The sequence below is a fragment of the Mesoplodon bidens genome (assembly GCF_964165515.1).
Source record: "Mesoplodon bidens genome assembly, chromosome: 3".
Lineage (NCBI taxonomy): Eukaryota > Metazoa > Chordata > Mammalia > Artiodactyla > Ziphiidae > Mesoplodon > Mesoplodon bidens.
The window spans coordinates 24,248,370-24,272,616 of NC_138178.1; the positions used below are offsets into that span (position 1 = coordinate 24,248,370).

The window sequence follows — 24,247 nt, forward strand, 5'->3', positions numbered from 1 at the left end:
TGGTCACTTATTTTATTTGGAAACAGGCTAATTGGAAAGGTAATGTTTGCTTTGCTTTAAGTTTCTTGAACTCTGAAATTGGGAACACCCCCTGGCCTGCTTTGCGAGAACTCAGTTGTTTAGGAGACAGAAAAAGACCCATGTCTCAAGATAACTTTATGTTTAATAATACTTTTGGTGGTTTGAGAGGGCTTTTCATATCCACTTAATTCTTTTCAAATGGAATAGATCTTCACTGATCCACTTCCTGTATAATGGTGTCAAAAGGTATCACTTAGCTGTAACATTTGGAAAATGATGCGGTTTAAACAGTGAACTACTTTTCAATGGCTAGAGCATACCTAAGTCCTCCTTGAGGGAAAGTGCCTGTCCTATTTGTAGTGAAAATTAAGGAATATTAAATAACTTATATGACCAGTGGTATTTTCCTCCATGGTTAACTTACACCAGAACTGAGTACAGACGTGGAGAAATTCACAGTTATTCGCATTCATTGTTAGTTATCCACTCAGCCTTTCCTGTGGCTTTTTTGATCATCTCTATAATTTTAGATTCAACAAAAGTCATGTATGGTCTAATGATACTCCACTAAACCACAAAAGTTAAAGGGAATACATGTAAATAAGGAAGGAGAGTTTTGGTTTGTTGGAAGGTGTCGTGTCAATGAAGATTGACACCATACCTCACCCTTCCCTTCTTTCCCAATAAATATTTAATTGAGCTTCACCTGTAGCCCAGAAAAAAAAAAAAAACATGTTATTTTTCCAATCTAACATTCTGTATTTTTCTACTTTATATAAGCTGGAGATCATCAGCCACAGTAGAATACTTTGTTATAATGTCGATTCATACTGATAGTGGTGGCAGGAAACCCGGGCAAGTATTTATAGAGAGAAACCCTTCTTATGTCTTGTTTTAAAATTTTTCTGTAAAATTCAGTACATCCAAAATACACCCAAGGATATGGAAATAGTAAAAGTACAACAATCTTAAATTCCATTAAAACCTCCCCTGCTCCCTAAGCTAGCCAGAAACTCACTCCAGATTCCCAGAGTGACAGGGAGAGTTCATTTTGCACTGTTTGCACTCATTTTCCCATTGCCAAGTTGATCAGAGCTTTTATGAAACCAGCCTGATACAATCAAAACAGACACAGCACGACCCAGCCCTGCTGTATCGTAAAGGCAACGTATTACCTACTATATCAAACATGACAGCGCGTTCCTTAGCAGAATCTTACACAGCAACTTATAATGAGAAAATGTGTGTCTGAACTGGATTTCAAGTGTCTGGATCACAGTAGCATCTTAAAGCAGCTGCTAACAATGACAGATTTACAGTCAGCGGGAATATCCCTTATAATACTATATGTTGAGTCACCTCTTTCCTTCTGATGTAAAACGACAACGTTTTAGATCTTGATAACTTCGATGTTTTCATTGGTGCCAAAGGGAGGAGAGAGAGTTGACTTCTTCCCATTTTGCTGAAAGGCTAAGATGCTTTCTTTCGCGAATAAATTAACTCAGCGAGGGCGGAGACCTGCCTTTAAGGCATTCAGTTGTCTTGGTTGTGGTCCTTGAATTATATTAACCACAGAGAGTGTTCTCAGTAAGAAAGGGCATGAGATTCTTCTCTGTAGACCTTTGGGAACATTGTCACTTAGCATCTGGGGGTTCTGATTGGTTTTTTCCTCTTCTGAAAAGACCCATTTAGTTGAGAGGGTAGGGGTGGCATTGACAAGGGTTGATCTGTAAATAGGCGAAAAACGGACACTGTCATCTACAGTCGTCCCCCAGTGATTTTGCCTATTTAGCCAACAACCATACCTTTTATACTAGAACAAATTATCGAAATGTTTGAACACTGTATAAGAAGTCTATCATATAATGAGTCTTCAATGTGGATGGAAAGGCAGAACCAGGAATAGCTTGTGCTAAAGGAAAAGGGGATGCTAGTGTGGTTCACTTCAGCAGCTGTGGAAGAGGACATTGTTTCTTTCCGATGGACTGAAGTTACTAAATTGACCTACATTATTTAGAATTTCAGGAGGAGGAATTTAGGCTATACCTGGCTATACCTTAGGGGGATTAAAAAAAATCCAGTCCTATGCTTTTAGAGACATTTACGTGTGTTTTCCAACATGTTATAGAATCTTCCTGAGGGGGAAAAATTGTTAACTCTTGTTTGAATGGCTTTTGTGACAACCTTTATAAAAGCCAGGCAGAGGTTTCATAGATTTCCCCAGTCTTCTTTTGTTACAGTTATGCAGAATATTTAAAGTGGAAATATCCTGATGTAATTTTGAGTGAACTAGATTTCACTATCACTTAGGCAGAAGCAAGGAGATAAAGTCAAATCTTTACTTTTAGGTGAGTCATGTTCAGCTCTATGGAAATGATATTTTGGTTTCTTTTTTCATAAGCAATGACAATTTTGTATGTGTTTTCATTTATTTTACCTTTTGGGGGCATTTATTCATGCCCATGCTTTATGAACAGTAAGATGTAATATTTGACTATCAAGGAGATTTATGTGAAAAAGGATTCCCAAATGGAGAGACTTTTCACTGAAAAAAGATTTTGTTGGTTCATATGTTAATTTTTACTTTGCTCAGATTTGTGAAATTTGCTCTCGTGAAAATGTATGCCGTAAAAATTATGTTAAGCAAGCGGGTGAACCCGTTTCTGAAGAGAAGACTGAATTTCGGTGTGTAATAAATTCATCAGGTTATGGGCGTGGCATTTCTGGGTCACACACAGACCAGTTTAGGATGTTCTGAATTAGAGGTTGTCTTTCATAAAATAAACGCCCACCCCATTTATCACACAGAGTTCCCATGACTTGAAATACAGGAATCAAGAAGGATGAGAGCAATTTCTGAGGTTGAGTATCTTAAGACTGACAACCAGTGTTGCACTGACTCTAGTTCTAGATTAAGAATCTGTGACCAGTGAAGTAAAAGCTTTGTTTTGAAGGAAGTCAGGGCCATCTCTTACTATTTATTGCTAATGAGAAGAGTGATTTTTCTCACTGTGTGCCATGCATCCTTGTTTCTGCAGTTACCATCTTTTTTTCCCCTTTTAATTCTTCCTTCAATATTTGAGGATGTGAATTCAACTTGACAGACTGGAGCCTTATTCTCCACTGTCATCATAGTCCTGTCACAAGTAAATCTCGCATCACAAGATTTTTAAGAAAGGTCCTGATATGGGTGATTTTGAAAGATGAATGATAGAACTTAGGCCAAATTGAAGTCATTCTGCTTGGATCAGCGTTGGTGTTTTCACTTTGTATTTCTTTTTGACTCAACATCCATTTTGATTTTTCTCAACTCTTAACTGAAAGAGAAGAGACCATTTTCCCCAGAACTCTTGTTTGTCCATCTTCATCTGTCTGTCTCTACCCTGCCACATGCACTCTCACATGTGGACATAAATCCCTACTTTGGCTGATAGGAAATTATTGGAAGGCTACCCACACTTCCTTATTGATGTCAGGGTGAAAACCCCTTCATCTACCCTCTTAGGTTCAGTACCTGGGAGCCTGCAAACTAAACTGACAAAAGACAGAAAAAAAAAAAAAAAGACCATTTCTTTCCTGGTGCAATGGATGTACACACAGAAATGCCCTATGATGTGTAACTCAAAGGGACAGTTAGGGTTTGGAGCTTATACCTAAGTCATCCCTAACTTAGTTGGGGGGAAGGGAGTGGGGAGAAAAGGCCTCTGGGGAAGAGCAAATAGGTTTCTTTGGGAAAGACAAATGGGTTTTTAGGAGAAAAACTGGGAGAGAAGAAAGTTTGGAATAGTTTGTTTATGCAGGCAGGAGTGGCCTTTCTGTCTTCTTCAAGGCCATGAAACTCCTCCAAGAGGGGATTTATGGTAGGTTTATCCCTAGGATGAGAAGCGCCCCCCAAAGAGGAGATTTATGGCGATCCTCATTGCTCAGAAATTTCTGCCTTTAGTCAGATAATGGAAACTCCAAGAAAGCTGTTTTCTGTATCTGTTGAATCATAAACATCTTCCTCTTAAAATAGTCTTTGTGTGCACTCTGAGACTCTGAGTGGGTCCCCATGTTCGCAGCAGGGAGGCAATCCTTCCTGGTCCCTCCCTCGTGCTGCCTTCCTGTACTGTTTCAAAGTGTGCTCCCAGTCAGCCCTGCAATCACGAGGGTGGACAGCAGGTACTCTTAACAGCCATTCTGGACCCAGACAACCATTCTGTTTTTTACTTCCTGTATTCAGTAAATTACACGAGATATTCAACACTTTATTATGATAGAAGCTTTGTGTTGGATGATTTTGCCCAGCCATAGGTTAATGTGAGTGTCCTGAGCACATTTAAGGTAGGCCAGGCTAAGCTCTGATGTTCAGTAGGTTGGGTGTATTACATGCATTTCCGAGTTACGATATTTTCAACTTAAGGTGGGTTTATTGGGATGTCACCCCCATCGGAAGTCAAGGAAGATCTGCATACAGCTCTGCAAAGGAGCAGGTTGACACTGCTGATGCGGAAACTGACAAGGTCAGCCTTCCTTGGCGGTTCTTTCTCTCTCAATTTTGCTTAGTTTTCCAAAAATTAACACAAGTGCTGTCAGCCAGAGCTACCACTACATGCAGTTTTCCTGGAAAATAAATTATCGTTCAGGATTTCAACTTGAAAATTAGGGTGCACATCAAGGACATAGTTTAATAGGCCCAACTATTTGGATGTATTCTCATTTCAGTGGACTCTTAAGTTTAGTGAGATGTGAAGTAAATAAAGACATATGATCTGTTGCCAACTGAGAAATTTATCATTATTTTGTACCAATGATAGTTTTAAAAACTGTATTGAAAGGTGACTCAAACTGTTTCAAAGAGCTCACCTTTTCAGCCAGCATGGTTTCCATCATTATTAAATAGGCATTTGGATGAGGGCTGTGAGTACTTATTTTGAAAACAGGAGTCCATCCAACCTGCTTTCCAGAAGATCTGGTTTCTAGTTTTTCGTTGGTGACTTCATGCGGTTTTTCTTGGGGAGGAGAAAGTTTTTTTTTCTCAAGGGTCATGAGCAACGAGTGATACTATCTAGATTCCAGAAGCATTCTGGAGGGGTGTTCAATTACGTAGACCCCGGTGAGAATACGCCAACTGGGAATCTTTATTTTGGGATCCTGTTTTAGCCTGGTCGCCACATACATTGCCCATGGCACTGGGCATTTCTTAAAAATATTTTTGTGAACTCATAAGGAACAATGAAAACAAATGACAGAGAAACCACACACAACCTGCTTTGTTTTTAGAAAGTGAATGGTGCTGCTTTGGAATCCACTGTACAAAATAGATCTGAGTAAGTGTGTGGTCTCTCCATCACTTTTCTTCTTTGTTTCTAGGTATAGAGGCAAAACATACAGGGCCGTGGCCAAGATCGTCCGAACATCTGACCAAGTAGCGGATTTCTGCCGCCGTGTTTGTGCCAAGCTCGAATGCTGTCCAAATTTGTTCAGTCCTGTGCTGGTTTCTGAAAACTGCCCGGAGAACTGCTCCATTCACACCAAAACCAAATACAGTAAGTGCAAATCGGAAAAGAACGTTGGTCTGTGGGCCTGCCCGCGGACCATGTAGTCATGTAGTTGGTGGACTGTTTTTTTGTTCGTTTGTTTATTTGTTTGTTTTTGTTTAAACACCTTTTACATAGTTTTTCCTAGGAATTGCTCCGGGGGAATTGTTTAAGGTTTACTTAGTAGATACTTGTTTCTCTCCTAGAATAAGGAAGGGATGGGGATGTCTCCAGCTCTGCTGTGACCACACTCCAGGATGAGCTGCTTTGTGGTTCTCTCTAGGTGTCAGACACTAATGGATAAGTGTTTGTTCACACCCAAGAACCCCATGGCGTTTCTTGACAGTTTTATAAGTGCCATCTTTATGGACCAAATTCAAGTGGAAGGTACTGGAAATAGACAGCTTTAGTCCTGAAAGAAACCTACACTAGTCAGTCATTTTGCATGTAAGGAATTTGAGGTGTGGAGGCTGAGTGACTTTCCTCTAGGGTACAGTGGTGTGGGGATGTGTGAACACGTGCTTCACTGCAGGGTGGGAAACAGCCGCTGTCATCCAGGAGCTGTGCATTTGGTGTTTTCCTTTGTATGCCTCCAGCCATAGATAAAGGTCCCTTTGGTGCATCTGGTTCTTTTATGGAATAATGGAAGTTCCACATGGAACAGTTGAGGCTTTGGCTAATGAGGAAGCATCTCAGTGTTGATCATAATTGAAAACTGGACCCATAATAGGTTTTAGTTAGTTGATTATACATTCAAATGATACAATACATCAATCATTATTGAACGTTGGTAAATAATTTTCTAACTATTGCTCTAGGTGGTAATACAGACATATAACTCTGTTATTGAATTCAGAAGTAATGAAAGTCTCCACTGAGAGAGAAAAGAATAAAGTGTATAGTTATGTAGTAGGTAAGGAACACTATTTGAAAAGACAGAAAGTGCCCCATTAACTGGGGCTGTGTGTTTGCCAGTTGGTCTCGGTCAGGTCGAGAGATGGGGAAATCCTTCGTGACCAGGACCCTGCAGTAGGTGCTCACTGTGCTTGTTGGCTCTTCGAGCTTCAGACTCGGGGGCAGCTGTCGGAGCGTCTCCAGTGGGAGTGGTTGCCACCACTGTGTGCAGTGTTGGGGGCAAGGAAGGCGGGGAGCAGAGAGAAACTCCTGAAATAACTCTAAGCTTGTGTGGCTCACCTTCTGTCTCAGTCTGCTCGGGCCGCCACAGCAAAGTCCCACAGACTGGGGGGCTTAAACGACAGACATTCATTTCTCCCAGTTTTGGAGGCTGCACGTCCAGATCGAGGTGTCCGTGGGGCTGGTTTCTCCTGGGGCCTCCCTCCTTGCCTTGCAGTCAGCCGCCTCCTCGCTGTGTCCCCACAGGGTCCTCCCTCTGTGCATCCCTGGTGTCTCTTCCTCATCTTGTCAGGATATCGGTCCTGTTGGGTCAGGGCCTCCCCCTTATGACCTCATTAACCGTAATCACCTCCCTAAAGGCCCATCTCCAGATGCAATCACATTGGGGATTAGGGCTTCTACATTTGAATTTGCAGGTGGCAGATGACGCTGTTCTGTCCGTAACAGCTTGTAAACACGAGGGCACTGGGGACAGGTTTCCCCCCTGTGGAGCTGTTTTCTCAGAACTGTTTCCTGAGGTGTAAATGGGATGTGAAGTTTTTTTGTTTGTTTGTTTGTTTGTTTGTTTGTTTGCGGTACGCTGGCCTCTCACTGTTGTGGCCTCTCCCATTGCGGAGCACAGGCTCCGGACGCGCAGGCTCAGTGGCCGTGGCTCACGGGCCCAGCCGCTCCACGGCATGTGGGATCTTCCCGGACCGGGGCACGAACCCGCGTCCCCTGCATCGGCAGGCGGACTCTCAACCACTGCGCCACCAAGGAAGCCCCGGGATGTGAAGTTTTGATGGTCTCAAGTGAAGGAATGATCTCTCTCACTTTCCCCCTCCCTCTCCTTTTACTTTTCCTTCTCTCCTCCCTCCGCCTTGCTCCTGTCTCTATCCTCCCCATCCATGCATGCCCATGGGTGTAACCTTTTAATACAGTTTTTAATCTCATCATCTCTCTCCCTGTAGCTTATTATTATGGGAAGAGAAAGAAGATCATTAAGCCCCCGATTGGAGAAAGCAGTGCTGAAAGCGGACACCCTAAACCGGCCAGACGCAGGAAACGACGAAAATCCATTTTTGTGCAGAAGAAACGGAGGTCCTCTACCGTGGGCTTTGCCGCAGACTCCGGGGAGGTATGTTCTGCTCGGAAGCTTCCCACATTCGATCGGGAAGCAGGGCCCTGGCTTCATAGCCAAGGCCAGGTTGAAGTTTGATGCTAAATGGTGAGAATCGTGAACTGCCAGAACCCCCTCCTTATCTGTCGAACGCAGACTTAACGTTGCAGCGTCTCGGCTGGAAAGGGGCTGCAGGTGGGACCCGGGGTGGGACCGTAGGATCCATTGCCCGAGGCCTCCTTGGACAAATCTCAGTGGGAGGGTGGCACCGGCACCTGGGCAGGAGAGGGTCTGGGGTGGAGTTGCGGGCCCCCTCCCCCACCTTCCCGGAGGCCCCCTTCCTCGCCGCCTCAGTGCATCTTCCGTCCTCCTAGGAAAGTGAAGAGGAGGATGCAGATGCCCTGGACGATGACACGGGGAGTGAGGAGACCGGCTCCGAGCTCCGTGATGACCAGACGGACACATCCTCGGCCGAGGTACCCTCCGCCCGGCCCCGGAGGGCCGTGACCCTGAGAAGCAGCTCGGAGCCCGAGCACCGGGCGCCCGTGGAGAGGACGCGGAGGGGCCGGAGGGCCCAGGCCACCCCCAGCACTGAGGGGGCCCCCAGGGGCCCGGCCTCCAGCCAGGAAGCAGCGGAGGTAAAGCTCAGGCCACTTCAGCTGGCCAGTCTAGTGTCCCCAGTGGGGCAGCACGGGACCTCGCTTGGGGAACCCCTGTTTTAGTTAAACACTAGCAGCTGCTCCGGCTGTGTTGCTAAATCAGGGGCAGAAAGCTTGGTGATTCCACATCCCACGGAGCAGGACGGTGAACCTCAGGCTGCGGTTCTGGGAGAAGTAATAGCACCTCTTTTTCTGGAAGGTTTTAAAACCACAGGGATTCTTGTCAGGAGAACAGACAGAATAAGTCCTCAGGGTCTCATTAAACACTAGGCTTTCCCTCCTTAGGAGACCTTGTGATGCTATAAAATGTGTAGTCGGGGTATCTGGTCTCCCCTGAGCCCACGTGTTACACGATCAGCTGGAAGGTCGCTGGCGCCAGCATCACACACGTAAATGGGGGCATAGCGGCCTCGCGCGCCTACACCGGCTCCTGCCCTGTCTCCTCCTCGACCAGAGATCCCGCACTCAGCCCCAGAGCTCCTGAACTTGGGGGTCAACAGCGGCCGTCACTGTGCCTTTTTTTTTAACCTCTAAACATACACAAGTCTTTGGAGCAAAGTCATAACCCAGACGAGTTGCTAAGAGCATCCCTGGATACCGGCCGCCTCTGCACCTGTCCAGGTGCCTAGTGAGGAGGCCGCGAGTGGTCCCAAAAGCCCGGCTCCAGCCCTCAGGGTTCAGAGAGGGTTCTGCTGTCCGGGAAGCGATAAAACAGCCTCCTGCTTCCCTTCCCTCTGCAGGCGGTGAAGCAAGAGGAGGAGGAGAGGCTGGTCCTGGAGAGCAACCCCTTGGAGTGGTCGGTGACAGACGTGGTGAGGTTCATCAAGCTGACGGACTGTGCCCCCCTGGCCAAAATATTTCAGGAGCAGGTACGGGGTTCTGCTGTGCAGCAGGTGTTCTGGTTCTGAGCCTCTGGGTCTTCTGTGTTAGCTGGCTTCCTGGGGCTTGGCCACGGCAAGGGGTGGGGGGCTTCCTCGTCCCTGGGGGCAGGGGAGCAGGACATCCGGGCTCCACGTGCGGTCCCACCTGCAGCTCCGCGGGGTCTCTTTGCCGTGCAGTGGAGTCAGCAGCTCTGGCCTCTACTAGGGGTTCTCGGATGCCCTTTGGTGAGGGCTGGGTCTTATGCAGCCTGGCCAGGCTGGAGGTCAGGGCTCCCAGCTCTGCCTTGGCTGGCGGGTGGGGTGCACATTGTCCCGTGGTGGAGCAGTTGTCGTCTGAAAGGCTTTTGTCTCCCCAGCTCCCCCTTTCCAGTAGAGAAACAGGCTTCCGTTGGCCCTCTTTTCATTTGTTCCCGTTGGCATTTCTGGGCTGCCAGCTTGTGTAACACTAAAGACATAGGAGGCCAACAAACAAAAACTCAAAGAACTGGCTACCGTGTCAGATCTGGAGTCCCACTGTCCCTGGCTGGTCTGCCTTCTTTTCTCCACCTTCCAGAGCCTTCTTATGTTTGTCTTATTTATAACATTCAGGGCTTTTACTTCTCCAGAGAAAGAGGGAAAAGTCTACTTGATCTTCCCAGAGGCAGAAGCCCTCGGGCCATTGCATTTTATTTAATGCTGCTTTTGTCACTGTTTTCTTACTTTCTTCACTTCTTTCTTTGTAAATTATTTTAAAGCCTATGGTGTGTTAGGTACTATGGTAAATTATGGATAAATGGGAGAACTATTGATATAATTTATACCTTAAAATTTTTTAATCTAGCAGATGAAATGATGTGCCATAAGGAAGGGAGGGTTTTATCTATGTTTTCCCTTAAGTTAGTATGAAAATAAATCCCCACTCTAAATATAATCCACCTTGCACACTTCTCACTGGCCTCACATAGAAGGTTCAAGTGGAAGCCTGTCACTTGCTCTACTATGTTTGCTCAATTTGTTGACATTTCTTGCATTGTTTCACAGTGTAAGTATCTTTCACAACCTTGCATTTCACTAAAGTACTGTTTTCCATGTCATAAATTAAAGATATGTCCATCTAGCTTTTTTTTAGATTATACAAACCAATAGTCTAGAAAGAGGGTAATTCAAGCATTAAATCATTAAGAAAACAAGAAAGGCCTCTGATTTCCCCCGTACCCAGTGAATTTCTCAGATTTTCTCCAAAGGCCACCAAAATGCAGTAATGAATTGTAAAAAGCAAATTAATGTGGTTCCAAGCTCCTCCCAGGAGAGGGGAGTTCTCAGTGTTCCCAGGGTTTCCACTGATGGACCATTAGCGTCTTCTGTAGACACCCAGTAAGGGCACCGAACGAGTGAATGGTGGCTGGAAGGCCAGGCCACCTCCTCACTGTCTGACACCAGCTGTACTTCCTCTCTGGGCGACACTTAAAAGCAGACAAAAAGAAAAAGGTTCCTTGTCCGTAAAGAACGTGGTAATGAGCATGTCCCTTCATTTAAACACACAAACAGGAAAGAAAGAGAATTGTGAGAAACGTGAGGACTCACATGATTTGGGGCTTGTTGAGAAACTGCATCTCAGTCTTGAAAACGGGAACAAAGCAGGAGGCTGAAATCCTGCTTAAAGCATTGCCCGATGCAGCATTTGTCCGGTCTGGTATTTATTACTAGCAGCACCTTGAAAACAGCATCGCATTTGTATACGTGACGAGTGCTGATGACACAGATTTAACACGTGTTCCAGCCGGTCCTATGTTCATTCAGTCTGCACCCACTGAGTGTCTGGTACAGACCTCGGAATATCCACGAGGCAGATACCGATGGTATCGGTCTGTGTTAGTCCAAGGTCTTGTTTTGAGACTCACGTGCCGCTTTGAACTGACAAATGCTTTCCAGTTGGGCCTCTCATGGGACAAAGACCAGAGGCTATTTAAGCTGTGAAGGACAGACAAGCTCAGTGTTGATTCCTTTCATAAATATCTGGTAATAAGCAAGAAGGTGAAAACAAAGCTGATTTGTGAAAAAGGCTAAAATACTACTTATACTAAATCATCCTTAATTGGACTTTAATCCCTGTTTATAACAACATGTCGGGAAGTTTCGTGCCTTCCCAAGCCAAGGCATCTAAGAAGGAAACATTCCCGACACTCGGCCACTTCTAGGATCAACAAGGGGCATCTGCTCACATCACCTAAAAACTTGGCCTTACATACCTACTTATTTCTCTTATAAGAGAGAAAAATAGGTAGAATTTAATTAATTATAGCCTTATTTCTATTTAAAGTTCTACGTTAGACCGTTTCATCTGTCACAGTAAAAGGCTGTTCCAGGCGGGGCTGCCTGAAGTCCGTGGGCACTTGAGCGTGTTTTTTGTTCAACCAGACCTTTAATTACTAATTTGTTCTATTACCTTTGAGGCCAGACACCACAGCTCTGATTTGATGGGGTCTCCAGTGGGTCACTCCAGGCGTTGTATGAGTTTTTAGATGAATGGGGAGGAGCTGGGGGTTTATCCGCCAGCATATGAGAGAAATCACAGCGCGTGGAGTCACAGCTACGCGCCTTCACTCCCTGGATTCCAAGTCATAAATTCAGAGACTACCGTAATCACGGAGCATTTACAAAAATTATAAACTTCCCATTGCCAGAATATATGCTTTTTAACTCTGAAATGTTATAGTAACTGCTTAAAAAATCTATACTCTATAATTTCATGCTGCAAATATGTACACTACACAGGGAAACTCCACACGTCTATAAAAAATAGGAAAGTCTTAAATAAAATTTTGCCTATTCATTCACCTTTTGTGAATCAGAGCCATGCAATAAGCAAACTACCCAAATTAGTGGTTTCCTTTTTTTTTTTTTTTTTGCCGTACGCACGCCTGTCACTGCTGTGGCCACTCCTGGTGCAGAGCACAGGCTCCGGACGCGCAGGCTCAGCGGCCATGGCTCACGGGCCCAGCCACTCCGCGGCATGTGGGATATTCCTGGACCGGGGCACGAACCCGTGTCCCCTGCATCGGCAGGCGGACTCTCAACCACTGCACCACCAGGGAAGCCCGAGTTAAACCACATTTTTAGATTGCCAGCCTGGCATCTGATAGACAGATACCTCTCTGCCTTTGTAAAAATGCTGAGTATCCCTGAGCTGTATCCATTTTAGCATTCTCATCCAAAGTTTCCAAAACAGAGGGCTGAAATATATCCATTGTAATAAAGGGCAGGTTAGTTCTCCATGCCATGAACCCCAGTTCTAGGAAATGTGAGGAAGCTCACAGAGGCCTCAGCCTGTTCTTCTTGCTTTAAATGCCATTTCCAAATCTCCCATCGCTCTTCCGAGGATCAGCCGTCATCCAAGCACCTACATGTGTGCTGGCGTGGTGCTGGGCACTGTGGGCGTGGAATGGGAGGTCACGACCTTCTGATGCTCAGGTTTCTCCAAGTCAGAGGAGGTGGATCATTGAGAAAGCCCTTGATTTCCTATTAGCCGATGATGTGTAGGATCTCTCCTCATCTCAACAAGAATTTACAGATAACCTATGTGCAAGGCGCTCTATTAAAAGCTTCCTGAAGACAAAGGTGGGTAAGATGCTTGCAATTCTAAATGCTTCCGATCGACTGGGGACAACAGACACATCAGCAGCTGGCAGCAGCACGTAAGAGACTGAAACAGTGTCATCCTCGGTGCAGGAGAGGACGCAGCTGTAGGCAGAGAAGTCTGGGAAGATATAGCCCAGAATAGGGCCATAGAAGGTGATGCCGACCGCGGGAGTGAGGCTGGGTCGGCTGAGCCAGAGCACACACAAGGGGTCTTTGCAGGAAGGTGGGCTTACAGCTGAGGTCCCCGGAGCAGCTGCTAGCTGCAAGGTTGGAGAGCAGGGCTGTGGTCCGCGTGGCTGATAGTCAGTCATGCTACCTGTCCAAACAACGTGTTTTCCCAAAAAGTGTCCCGGGAAAGAGCCCAGATTCTTTATCCAACTTTGTAAAAGTAATTTGGCAGATTTAGCACTTAATCTTGAGGCCCCACTTTATCTCAGGCATATTTTACGACACCTCACCATTTCGGGAATCCTTGCGTGTCCGCTGTGCGCTTCTGAATGCTGCCCCACACACTTGCAAACACATCTTGTGTTTCTCGAAGTCACTGTCACTCTTCCGATGAGCTTGGAATTTGATAGCAGCGGCCACCCTGGTGCTGACTGCACAATCAATTACAGGATCGCGGGACCAAGCACATTTGTCCCAACAGGCAGGAGGTCAGAGTTCGGGGAGTCATTTATGGAAGTGGATCAGACTCTGTGCGTATGTAAACCGGCATGTCTTCGTGGTTGATTTAAGGCGCTGTGGATCCCCCAGGGTCAACACTTGGGCCGTATGGGAAGGAATCCATGGTCCTCAAAGCTCCATAAACACTGCATTTACTCCCACTCTCTGCCCTGGAAAAGACAAACTGAAGGGCCATTTTCGAGTTTCTGTTTGGGGATTTGGAGACCCCCTCACCACTGGATGTGAGTTTTTATTTTGAGGCTATATGCGGCTCAGTCAGTTCACTGTCATCGTCCTCATTTCTTCCCATAAGAGAGTAGGGAGTCCTCCGGAGCTGAGGACTTGAATTAAAGGAGCTACTCTTGGTCCCTGTCAGCCTGCTTGAGGCACCTCGCAGGAAGCACTGGGGCGGGGGGGGGGGTGCATTCTGGTACATTCCAGCTCACCCGACAGACGGTACAGCTCTCCCTGCAGGAGCCTCATGACACTGCTTGTGGTGTCTGTGCTATAGACTGAATGTCTATGTCTCCTCCAAAACCCATATGTAGAAATCCTAACCCCCAGTGTGATGGTATTTGGAGGTGAGTCTTTTGGGATGTCATGAGGTCGTGAGGGTGAGGCCCTCACGTTGGGATCAGTGTCCTTATAAAAGAGACCTCAGACAGCTTCCTCCCTGCTGTGAGGACACAGCGAGAAGTCTATGAACCTGGAAGCAGGCCCTCATCAGACACCCCACTGAATCTACTTGACGTTAGACTTGCAGCCTCCAGAACTCTGAGAAATCCATGTTGATTGTTTATAAGCTACCATCCCATTCCACGGTGTTCTTTTATAGCAGCCGGAACAGACTAAGGTAGCCCAAGAATACCCTATTCTTTCTCCTCCACTTCTGTCCACCTTCCAGATTCTCTCTTACCCTCTCCTTTACTTAAAAAAACTTCTATTGAGGTACAGTTGATGCACATATTGTGTAAGTTTCAGGTGTACAACTAGTGATTCACAATTTTTAAAGGTTATATTGTGTTTATCGTTATTTCAAAATATTGGCCATTTGGGGGCTCTTAATCTCCACCCCTGTCTTGCTCCTCCACCTCCTTTTCTTCATCTTTTACCCTTTTCTTTTACCCTTCTGTTGACTTTTAAGTTTACCAAGGCCAATTCTTCCCATTTATTTATTCAGCAAATGTTTAATGAGCACCTATTATGTGCCCGGCAGGCATTTTTCTAGGTGCTGAGGATAGAGCAGGGAAAAACAAAACTCCATGCCCACATTGATATGCCTTATCGCAAGACAGTTAAACGTGAGGCCACCCTGGCTCCCCCAGCCGGGGTGAGTGTCCCAGGGCCCATCTCTGGCTCTGGGTATCTTTCCAAATTTGCCGTTGGTAGCTACTTGCTCAGGTGTTTCTGCTCCCCAGCTGCAGAAGGAGGAAGCCAAGTCTCACTCATTTTGTATGTCCCACATCTCCTTTGGGGTCTGACATATGAATAATTTAATAAATATTTGGCAAAGACATGAAAACAGCTTTAAAAGGCTTATAACACCTTCCCCAAAATTAAGATCCATGAATTTAGGATCCATGAATTTCCTTGGCTGTGGTGTGTCAGGAAAGTGTAGAAACTTTCACTTCAGAAAGAAAACCAGTGAGAAATACCGATTCACATCAGAGATGTAGATGCACTGAAATGCTTTTATTGAGAACTAGTTTGTGCATACAGAAGAGTATATGTTCTATTTGTACATATGGGGCTTATTAATAAAAGGGACACCCATGAAAGCCAGTAACCCAAGGAAGAATCAGGAACTTTGCAACATGGCTGCATCTACCAAGGCCGTCCTCCCTCTCACACTCCCCTTTATTTCCACTGGCAGTTAATACTATTCTGAATTTTGTGTTCATTGTGCTCTTGTTTGATTTCCAAAATGTTTCCCAGAGTAGCATATGAATGTACCTTTCTACTCGTCACGTAGAGGCTTCTGTGTCAACACTTAATATTGTCAGACTTCTTAACTTTTGTGGGTATAGAATTATATTGTAGTGTGGGCTTAATTTGCACTTCCCTGATTCCTGAGAAGGTTAAGCATCTTTTCTTAAATTTTTCACCATTTTTGTTTCATCTGTGAAATACCTACTCATGGTTTTTGCCTAATTTTTTTAAAAAGTTTATCTTCTTTTAATTGATTTGTAGTAGCTCCTTCTGTATTCTGGATACTGCTGCCGTCCTTTGTCAGTTGTTTACGTAGCAGGCTTTTCCCCCCCGCTCTGTGGTTGGTTTATCTGCTTTTCAGTAAACTTCAACGCATCCGACGGGGAGCATCCGAGTTCTGGCCAACGTGCTCTCTCAGTGGACTCAGTTTGCCACCTCCTAATAAAGGTCCTTGCCTTCAGCCTCTCATCCCTTTCCCACCCTACCGCCTAATTCATTCTGATACCCTGTGGCCAATATTAGGTTGCAGAGACACCTGATAAAGTCACTTACCTGCTTAACGTCCTTCAGTGACTACTTATCACACATCTCCAGAGTAAGTCCCCATTTCCTGTCTGGGCCCATCTCAATTCTGCCTTCAGTGTCTCCCCGCGCCCCTTGAATTCCATGCACTGATGAATCACTTGTGTTCCCTGAGTCCATCCTCACCTTAATACTTCCCACTGGTCCCCTAGGTCTGAGTACCTCATCGTCTAATCTCTGAAGCCTTCCTTGACTCTTGTAAGATAGGCTCTGTAGCCTGGCCTGATGGGGCCCGTAGCACTACGTCCATACATTAAGTTCCCTATATCATAGGGGTCTGCTTATTTGTCTACCTCCCTTAAGATTCCTGTCGTCTCCAGGGCAGGAGTCTTCGTTTTGTTCAGTGTGATGCACCCAGAGGCCTTCAGAGTGCCTGGCACCTAGTAGTTGCTCAATAAATGCCCATTGAGTGATTAAATCAGTGACGTCCTCCACTCAATGTGGTGCATGCATATGGCAGCCACCTTCACTGAAACTGACTGTGGAGAGTTATACAAATAGTTTAGGGCTGATTTTCGATTGTAATTAATCTGTGTGCCCAAGGATAGCCATCACAACCTGGTGCAGATGTGAAGAGCTGAGCTACAATTTTCCCCCAAAGTTTAATTTCAGAAAACCATGATCGTAGTTCCACCGCTGTCTCTCACCAGCTATGTGATCTTAATTAGATCAGCCAGTGTTGCTGGCCTGCACTCTCCAGGTCTAGTTTCGATAGAATATATGTGGATTTGGCTCTGAAAGTGGACTCAGCTAACAGGCCCCGGGCCACGGGGTACCATTATTTGCTTCGTGGTCTTATAGGTAGCATGTGAAAAGAATGTAAAATAAGGTGTAAAGGCACATGTAAAGGGAAAAAAGATATAGCATCAGAAATTCATTGACAGTTTTATGAGTTTGTCTCCTACTTTCAGGGCGTACTCAAGGCCGCTCTGCTCACTTTGTGGTTGACGAGGTCAAGTTGGAGTCTTGGTTGAGACGTGGCTTATAGTCGCACACATCACAGCCAGTGCTTGTCCGTAATTTAACGATAATAAATGGCATTTGCATTGATGCTTTTTAAGTTCTTTATTGCTTCCATACGTCTTAGGGGATAATAGTGCATCAGGGTGGCTTTCAAAACCGATCAAATGATAAATGTTGCTTATCCTTAACATTAGTCTTCGAAGGCAAGGCCAACAGTTATACCCATTTTGGGTTTTTTTGCTTTAGTTGCTTTCAAGACAGCTAAATAAACTGTTAGTTTAAGAAAAAAAGCTGCCTATGTGAAACTCACCGACACGTGGTCACTGAGATACGTGCCTGCGTCGATGGTGTGGCTGCTGCATCTCTGTGTCTCATGGTAGCCCTAGGGCACTGCTTCTCCGCGTGGCAGAGAGCCTGGTGTGTGTGCCGACTTCAGTGTCTGCACCTGTTTCACCACGACCTTTATCATTACCTCGGGCCTGCAGGCTCTTGGGCCCTCGTTTATTTCCTCCAGAGCATGAAGCCTGGGTGAACAGGAAGAGGGGTTGCCTTGACACTCAGTAACCCAATCAAACGATGTCTAGATAAATAAACCCGATTCTTACAGGAAGCAAGCTGGTGAAGAGACAAAGCCCACTGGGGTGATCGTAAAGCTTGGGGCTGAGCCTTTGTGCCCTTTCTTTCTACAGTGAATGCAATTTCACGGTGATTGAGTGAATATCTCCATCGTGGGGACCCCTGGGTATGGATGCAGAAGGGCTAAGTAAGATAGCACAGGGAGTAGACCTCAGACCCCTCATTCTGGGTGACACAGGTTGTAGATGCGGGGGGTGTGTGTGTGTGCACGTGCACACACACACGTGTCCAAGTACACGTGTTCTCCTCTGTGGAAGATCGTGCTGTGGCATCTTCTCACCCCTTCTGATGGTAAACTGTCCAGGCTTGGCAGGGAAGAGAGAACGTTTCTGTTGTTCCTGCAGAACCCTTTCTAGGGCTCAGATGGTCACAGCAGAGCAGAGGGAGGACACCAAAGCCCAGGAAGGACTGAATCTGGGGGCCTGAGGCTCACCAGCAAGAGGCGAAGGGCTTAGCGAGAGCCCAGTCCAGCTCTTCATCCCCTCCAGCCCAGGCTGGTGAATTTCACAGCAGCCAATGTTATCTCAGCAGAAAGATTTTATTAGCCAGGAGATCAGGCAGCCATCAAGCCAAGTCGCCGTCTTGGCCCGCGCTCTGCAGGCTCAGAGGGAACGAGAGCCACCCCCATGCCCTGGGCCCGGGAGGAAGCCCGCCGTGGCTCACGTGTTCCCCACCCCCTACCCCCGTGCACCCTGTCCCGCCTGGGCTCTAACCCGGCTTTGTCTCCTGGCAGGATATCGACGGCCAGGCGCTCCTGTTGCTGACCCTCCCCACGGTGCAGGAGTGCATGGAGCTGAAGCTGGGGCCCGCCATCAAGCTGTGCCATCAGATCGAGAGAGTCAAGGTGGCTTTCTATGCCCAGTATGCCAACTGACCCCGCCCGCTCCGCCCGCCGTCCCGGTGATGCAGCGTCTCGTGTCTCGAAAGGTTTCCGGGACTGGAACTTCCGTTTTCCCGGGATGCGTGAGGCGGTGCACATGCTGTGTCCCCACAAGGCAAGAAGCGCGAGGGCCTCCTCTGCCCACCAGCCTGCTCGAGGTTTCCATGTTTCCAAAGCACCCAGGGCCCCGCAGCAGTGGCTCCCAGAGGGTGTGAATTTAAGTTTGTACCCTGCAGATGTGGACGTGCATCTCTGCAGACCACGCCCCCCGCCTTTCTCCCACCCCAAACCAGGCAGCTTCCTCGGAACAAGGTTTCCTAAACCAAGGCCCACACTTCTTTGAAAACTAAGGCGCAAGTGATGTCTTTTAGGTTGTGACCCAGGCGGAGGCCTTGCAGACAGCTTTAGTGTGATTGTTCCCAGGCACATCCGTAGATGATGCTTCCAGGTCGACATGCGTGTAGCTGTCACTGCAGTTTGATCTGGTGGTGACTCATTTCTCACGCACAGCTCTAGGCGATGTTTCAGGATGGCAGTTAGCAAATGAGGGACTCTGCCTGTCGGAGGAGACTTCAGGAAGTCTGGGCAGAGAAGGAAGGCCGGGTGTCATGACAGGGAGATGGGCATCCAGGAAGTCTGCAGGGAGGAGGTGTGCTTGCAGCCTTGTACGGAACCTCTGAGATCTCCGATATGCTCATTTAATTGTGACCAGGTCAGGGAGGGTCTCCTCTAGTCTCTTGGAGCATCTTGAATTGTGTATTGAAGGCAGAGCTTCATTCCAGAGAGCAAGAGCGGGGAAAAGACCCGAGGGGACAGCTCCTTCCCTTAGAGAGGCACTGCGCTGGGTCTCCCGAGGAGGTTCCCTCCAAGCCCCGCCCTGCTCAGTCACCCCTGCCCCAGCACACGCCTGTACCACAGGGTGATGAGGGGCCCTGGCCCTGGAGGCAGCCCCACGTTCTGCTGGCTCGGCCATTGACTGACCCCGTCATCTGGGCTGACTTTGAATCACCCTGGACCTCCTTCCGATAGAGTAACAGGTTTGAACTCTTAGGCGTGTGGCACGGACACGTGTGCCCCGTCCCTATCCTCCTGCTGTCAGGAAAGGGTACACATTGGCCAAAGCGAGAAAAAGAGAGCGTGTAATTCCTGCAGCTCACTCCGGCTCTGGTGTGCTTAGGACATTTCTTGGCTGTTTTCATTAAGTGGGTCTAGTCATTTGTAGAGAGATGTGTGGCTCCGGGGACCAGCTGGTCTTTTGTACCAGCTTCGTCTGTGTGCACCCTGGACGGATCCAGTATATTCTTTGAAGCCCAAACGGACCACTCTGTTCTGTGCTGGTTGTTGCCCAGATGCCTTTTTAAACTCGTGTGAGGAAGCTCAGGCTCCACGTTGCCCAGGAAAAGTGGGTACTGCACGCCCTTCTCTTCCTTTAGCAGCATGATTACCTTGACCTCTTCTCTTTGACGAGAGCGCCAGCAATTCCAGGCCGAATATCCTGGGTTGGCTGACGAGCGGCTCATGTTCCTGCCACATGAGGGCTGGTTATCTGTCAGATTTCGAGAGGCTCCATCACCAAGGCTAACCTTTGTCAACATTCTGTCACCGTTACTGATGAAAAGAGAAAACATATATTTGGTGGTCGAGACTGTCATCGCCCCTGTAGCTCATCCTAAGTCAAGTTTAAACGTTTGGCGCTGGACTTACCTGGTTGCCTCTGCTGGGAGGCCCAGTGCCTGGCCTGTGCAGACGGGCGGCGTCCGTGAGGATCCCAGCCTGGCCTGCGGGCCCATTTCTCTCTTTGGTTCCCCACCGCTGCCTCCTCAGCCATGTGCTTTTGGCCTTAAAGGCTCAGTCCCGTAGAGTTGAACTCTGTCAACCAGTTGGAAAGGGCATCCTTTTCATGGTGTGGGGCACTTTCCCGTCGCTGACAGTTTGTGATCCTTCACTGTGGCCTTTTTGAGCTGAGTTCTTCCCGTTGCACGTGGGACGGGAATGAAGGGATGTGAGGGCCGCAGCCTCCTTTCAGAACGAATGGCACCTTCTCATGCCCGTTCCAGGAATGGCCCAGAGGAGAGGGTGCTGCATGGGAATAAGTGGATCTCCGGGGGGTAGGGGGAGTCCCTGGGGCCCACCCAGAGGAACTAGAGGCCTCCCGCCTGGCAGCCCGGGGGAGACGCGGCCACCATTGCTGGGGAGGCATCCTCTTCCCGAGGGACCAGATGCCCAGAACTCTGCTTGTCCTCGGTCTCTTTGTGGGATCCGCCCTGTCAACCACATGCGCTCTGCGTGTGCCTGGCGGGGAGACGGCTGTGGCCGAGGCAGAGGACGCCCGGCTCCGGGGCAAGCGTCCTAAAGGCTGTCTGCATGCCATCTCCCTACCTGCTGCGAGCCAGGAAACATTTTAGGGGCAGGAAGATGCTTTTGCTCTGAGGGTTGCCAGCGTTGCCCTCCAATTCAGATTCTTTGGGGACTTCTGTGATGGGGATCTGTGCTTCTTCACATCAGCAGGACTTGGGCTGCAGGAGTGTCAGGTGGTGTTCATTTCTCTGTAGGATTCACCTCTCACCAGCTTCTGCCTTAGAGAAAGGGCCAGTTTTCAAGGAACATTTTGCAGTGTTGTTACTCTGTCTTCGTCCCTTATGGCCGGAAGACTTGCTTTCACACCTGTAGCCCCCAAGGCACCCCAGCCCCTAAGATAAACGTTTCTTGGTTGAAACACTCCAGCTGGCAATGCCCCCTCCCCTGTTCATCCCCAGATGCTCCCGTCTCCCCGCTGTCTCTCTGACAGCGCTCTGGGGTCAGAGTCCTCTGATCTGTGTACCTTTGTCCGGCATACACCGGGCTGCTCGTTGCCTCTGGGAATGGCCCGAGAACTGTGTACCCCTTCCCGGCCAAGCAGACCCTGCAGTCTGTATGTACAGTGTGTATCACTTGAAAAGCAGAAATGCCACCTCATATCTAAGGCTGAGAGTCCATCACTGAGTCCCGCCCTAAAACTAATGGAGCTTGTATCGACCTCTGACCTCTTGACTGCTTTTGTCCTGTGTGAGGAAAATATCCTGTCCACAAAAATATAAAGGTAGAAAGGCCACCATTCTGGAAGAACTTCTTCGCTTTAAAAAGAAAAATAGCAACAGCAAAAACCCAGTTTGCTTCACCACAGAGTTGCATAGCATGGAGAAATCCATCACTTTTAAAATTAGGTTCATTTGATCAAAGTTTGACTCAGCGTGCTTGAGCTGTACAGCTATTAGGTTGCTTTGCCTTATTTGATCATATTTGAAAGATGATTTCTTGTGTTTGCTTTGATTTGTTCCTCAATAGATTAAAATGACTCAGGCCTTTCAAACTGCCCCCTTTTGCCCCACACTGAAGTCTCTGGAAGGTTGATTTTGATCAGCCTTTGAAGATTGGTCTCAGTTTCCTTAATTTGTGTCACAGAATCTTGAGTGTTGTTATCAGGCAAGTTCTGAGATTTGCCTTTTATTTTAAACCAAACGCCCCTTTCTAAGGGCTGTTTTCCCTTCTTTTTGGAAGCGTTAGGGGTTTCATACTTCTTTTGTCGAACACCCGTTTGTATTTATTTCTGTAGATAGAACTATAAAAACAGTAGTGTTAAGTCTTTGTGGTTTGAGCATCATTGTTGCTTTTTTGGTTAAGATGGTGAGTCTAGGCTCCAAGTCCTACACTATTCTGTCTTTAGAAAGCTGTGGCTAAGCGTGCAATTATTTGAAGGGAAAAATAGTAAATTTTAAGGTATCTGTAGTTTTTAAGGAAAAAGTAATCGTTGGGGAGACATACATACTGCCCATGTCTCTCTGGTGCAGTAACTAAATAACAAGGGAGGCTCTATTGGCAACGATTACACTGTAATGATTCTCTTTTTCCTTCACTTTTTTTTTTCTGTTAAAGAGTTTTCTGGAAATTGCTTTACTCACTTCAGCTTAGTTGAGTTTTTACGTTGGGTGACTCTCATAGCTTTTATCACTAGAGTTGATTTATACGTATCCCAAACACGATGTGGTAAGATCCAACTGTGCTATTTTTGACCCACTTAATTCACCTAAAAATTCTAAGTGTTGACACATGATGCTGCCTTGGGTTTTGGTTAAGAAAAGAATCTCTGGTTTAGATGATCAGTAATAATACAATTTCCTGAGCTGCAGACTTTCCATTTTCTTGGTTTTGTTTAAAAAAGGCTAGGATACGGTACCAGGGAGTCCCAGTAGGTCAAGACCTACATCACCAGGCAGAGTGGGTACTTCGTGTGGACCGAAGAGATGTGTTGAAGAAAAAGTAAAGTTCTAACAAGCATTTGCTGAAAATCACTTTACGATGGGCAATCGGAGACAAAAGTTTTTAAATGACAGAAAAAAAATCATCTCATTTGTTGTTCAAAATGGGAGCCAGCATGATATCTAGAAGCTTAAACTACCCCTAGTTGTGAATGTCGAAAGCCCTTTTACTGCTTTGCATTCCAGTTTGAATAGTTTGTATTGGAATTTGATTCATATCTTGTGTATGTTTTGGTGCATAAAAGGGAAAAGTTGGTGTTTTTACTTTCGATATTTGCAGGACAAAGGGCATGTCGTGGTTTGCTGTAAGATTGTATTCTGTATATATGTTTTCATGTAAATAAATGAAAATCTATATCAGAGTTATATTTTAATTTTTATTCTAAATGAAAAACCCTTTTTACTTGAAAAAAATTGTAAGCCACGTTGTTAATAAAGTGAGAATAAATTCTATGGTGGTGTTTGTGTCTTTATGTGGGAAGTTATTAAATATTGTTTTTAAGGTTTGCATTAAGATTATTTTTTTTTCTCACCATGCACTGAAGCAAATGTTTATAGGGTTTTAATAACCATGGCTCTCAAAATCCTACGTTACCTTTCAAGGTCACCTGCTAGCTCTGGTTCCTTTTACTCAGGAACTTGGGCTTATTCTTTTTATTAAAACATTACTATACATCCTCACGATCGCCTCTAGCCTTCCCATTTTCCATTACTTTAGTTATTTTATGATTACCTGGTGCATTAGTAGAAACACTCCTTTATGTCTATGAGAACGATAAGTAAACAGCCGTATTTACATTTTTCATTGCCCCTGAAGTGTCACAAATAGGTCTTAGGCATCCAAGTTGGAAGAGGAAGAGATATCTTCGCACCCATCCTGCCGTCTCTGTCTCTGTCGCCAGATTAGGATGCTCCTTTCCCCTCCCCCACTGCTGCTGCTGGTAGCATCATGGAGGGACAGATAAGGTGAGGGGGATAAGGGGCATTTAGGGAAGGGAGGTGGGGGAGTGCTGAGCAATTCTTCCTTCCAACCACAGACAATCTCCAGCATCTTACTTCGCTTTAAACATTTTCTTTTGCCCTGCTGGCAATCAAGTTCTGCGTATAGATTTTTTTGTTTGGTTTTTAATTATGAGAGCTTTGCCTCCTAGCAAAGACTTAATAACAAAACAAAGCCTACGAGGGCAGACAAGAGCGGAAGCCTATTGTTCGTTTTCTCAAAATATTCTAGAAGCATCTAGGGCAGGATTATGTGGCCAAGTACATATGATCATCGTATTTCTACTTGTGATGAAGACCTTTGACAACAAATCTAAAGACTAAATTTATAATAAAGTGAAAGCCAAACACTTTTCCAGACTTCTA

The 24,247-nt window shown here is 46.5% G+C and overlaps 1 protein-coding gene across 2 annotated transcripts in view; it reads left to right on the forward strand.

Annotated features, from left to right (window-relative positions):
- Nucleotides 1-23,404, forward strand: part of SFMBT2 (Scm like with four mbt domains 2) — a 205,810-nt gene extending 182,406 nt beyond the window's left edge. For both annotated transcript variants that reach the window (XM_081230116.1, XM_081230117.1), the window contains exons 17-21: nucleotides 5,374-5,549; nucleotides 7,625-7,791; nucleotides 8,148-8,411; nucleotides 9,173-9,301; nucleotides 18,441-23,404. In XM_081230116.1, coding sequence (XP_081086242.1) covers nucleotides 5,374-5,549; nucleotides 7,625-7,791; nucleotides 8,148-8,411; nucleotides 9,173-9,301; nucleotides 18,441-18,581 — 877 coding nt within the window. In that variant the 3' untranslated portion in view covers nucleotides 18,582-23,404. The remainder of the gene's footprint in view (nucleotides 1-5,373; nucleotides 5,550-7,624; nucleotides 7,792-8,147; nucleotides 8,412-9,172; nucleotides 9,302-18,440) is intronic.
- Nucleotides 23,405-24,247: the final 843 nt, after the last annotated feature.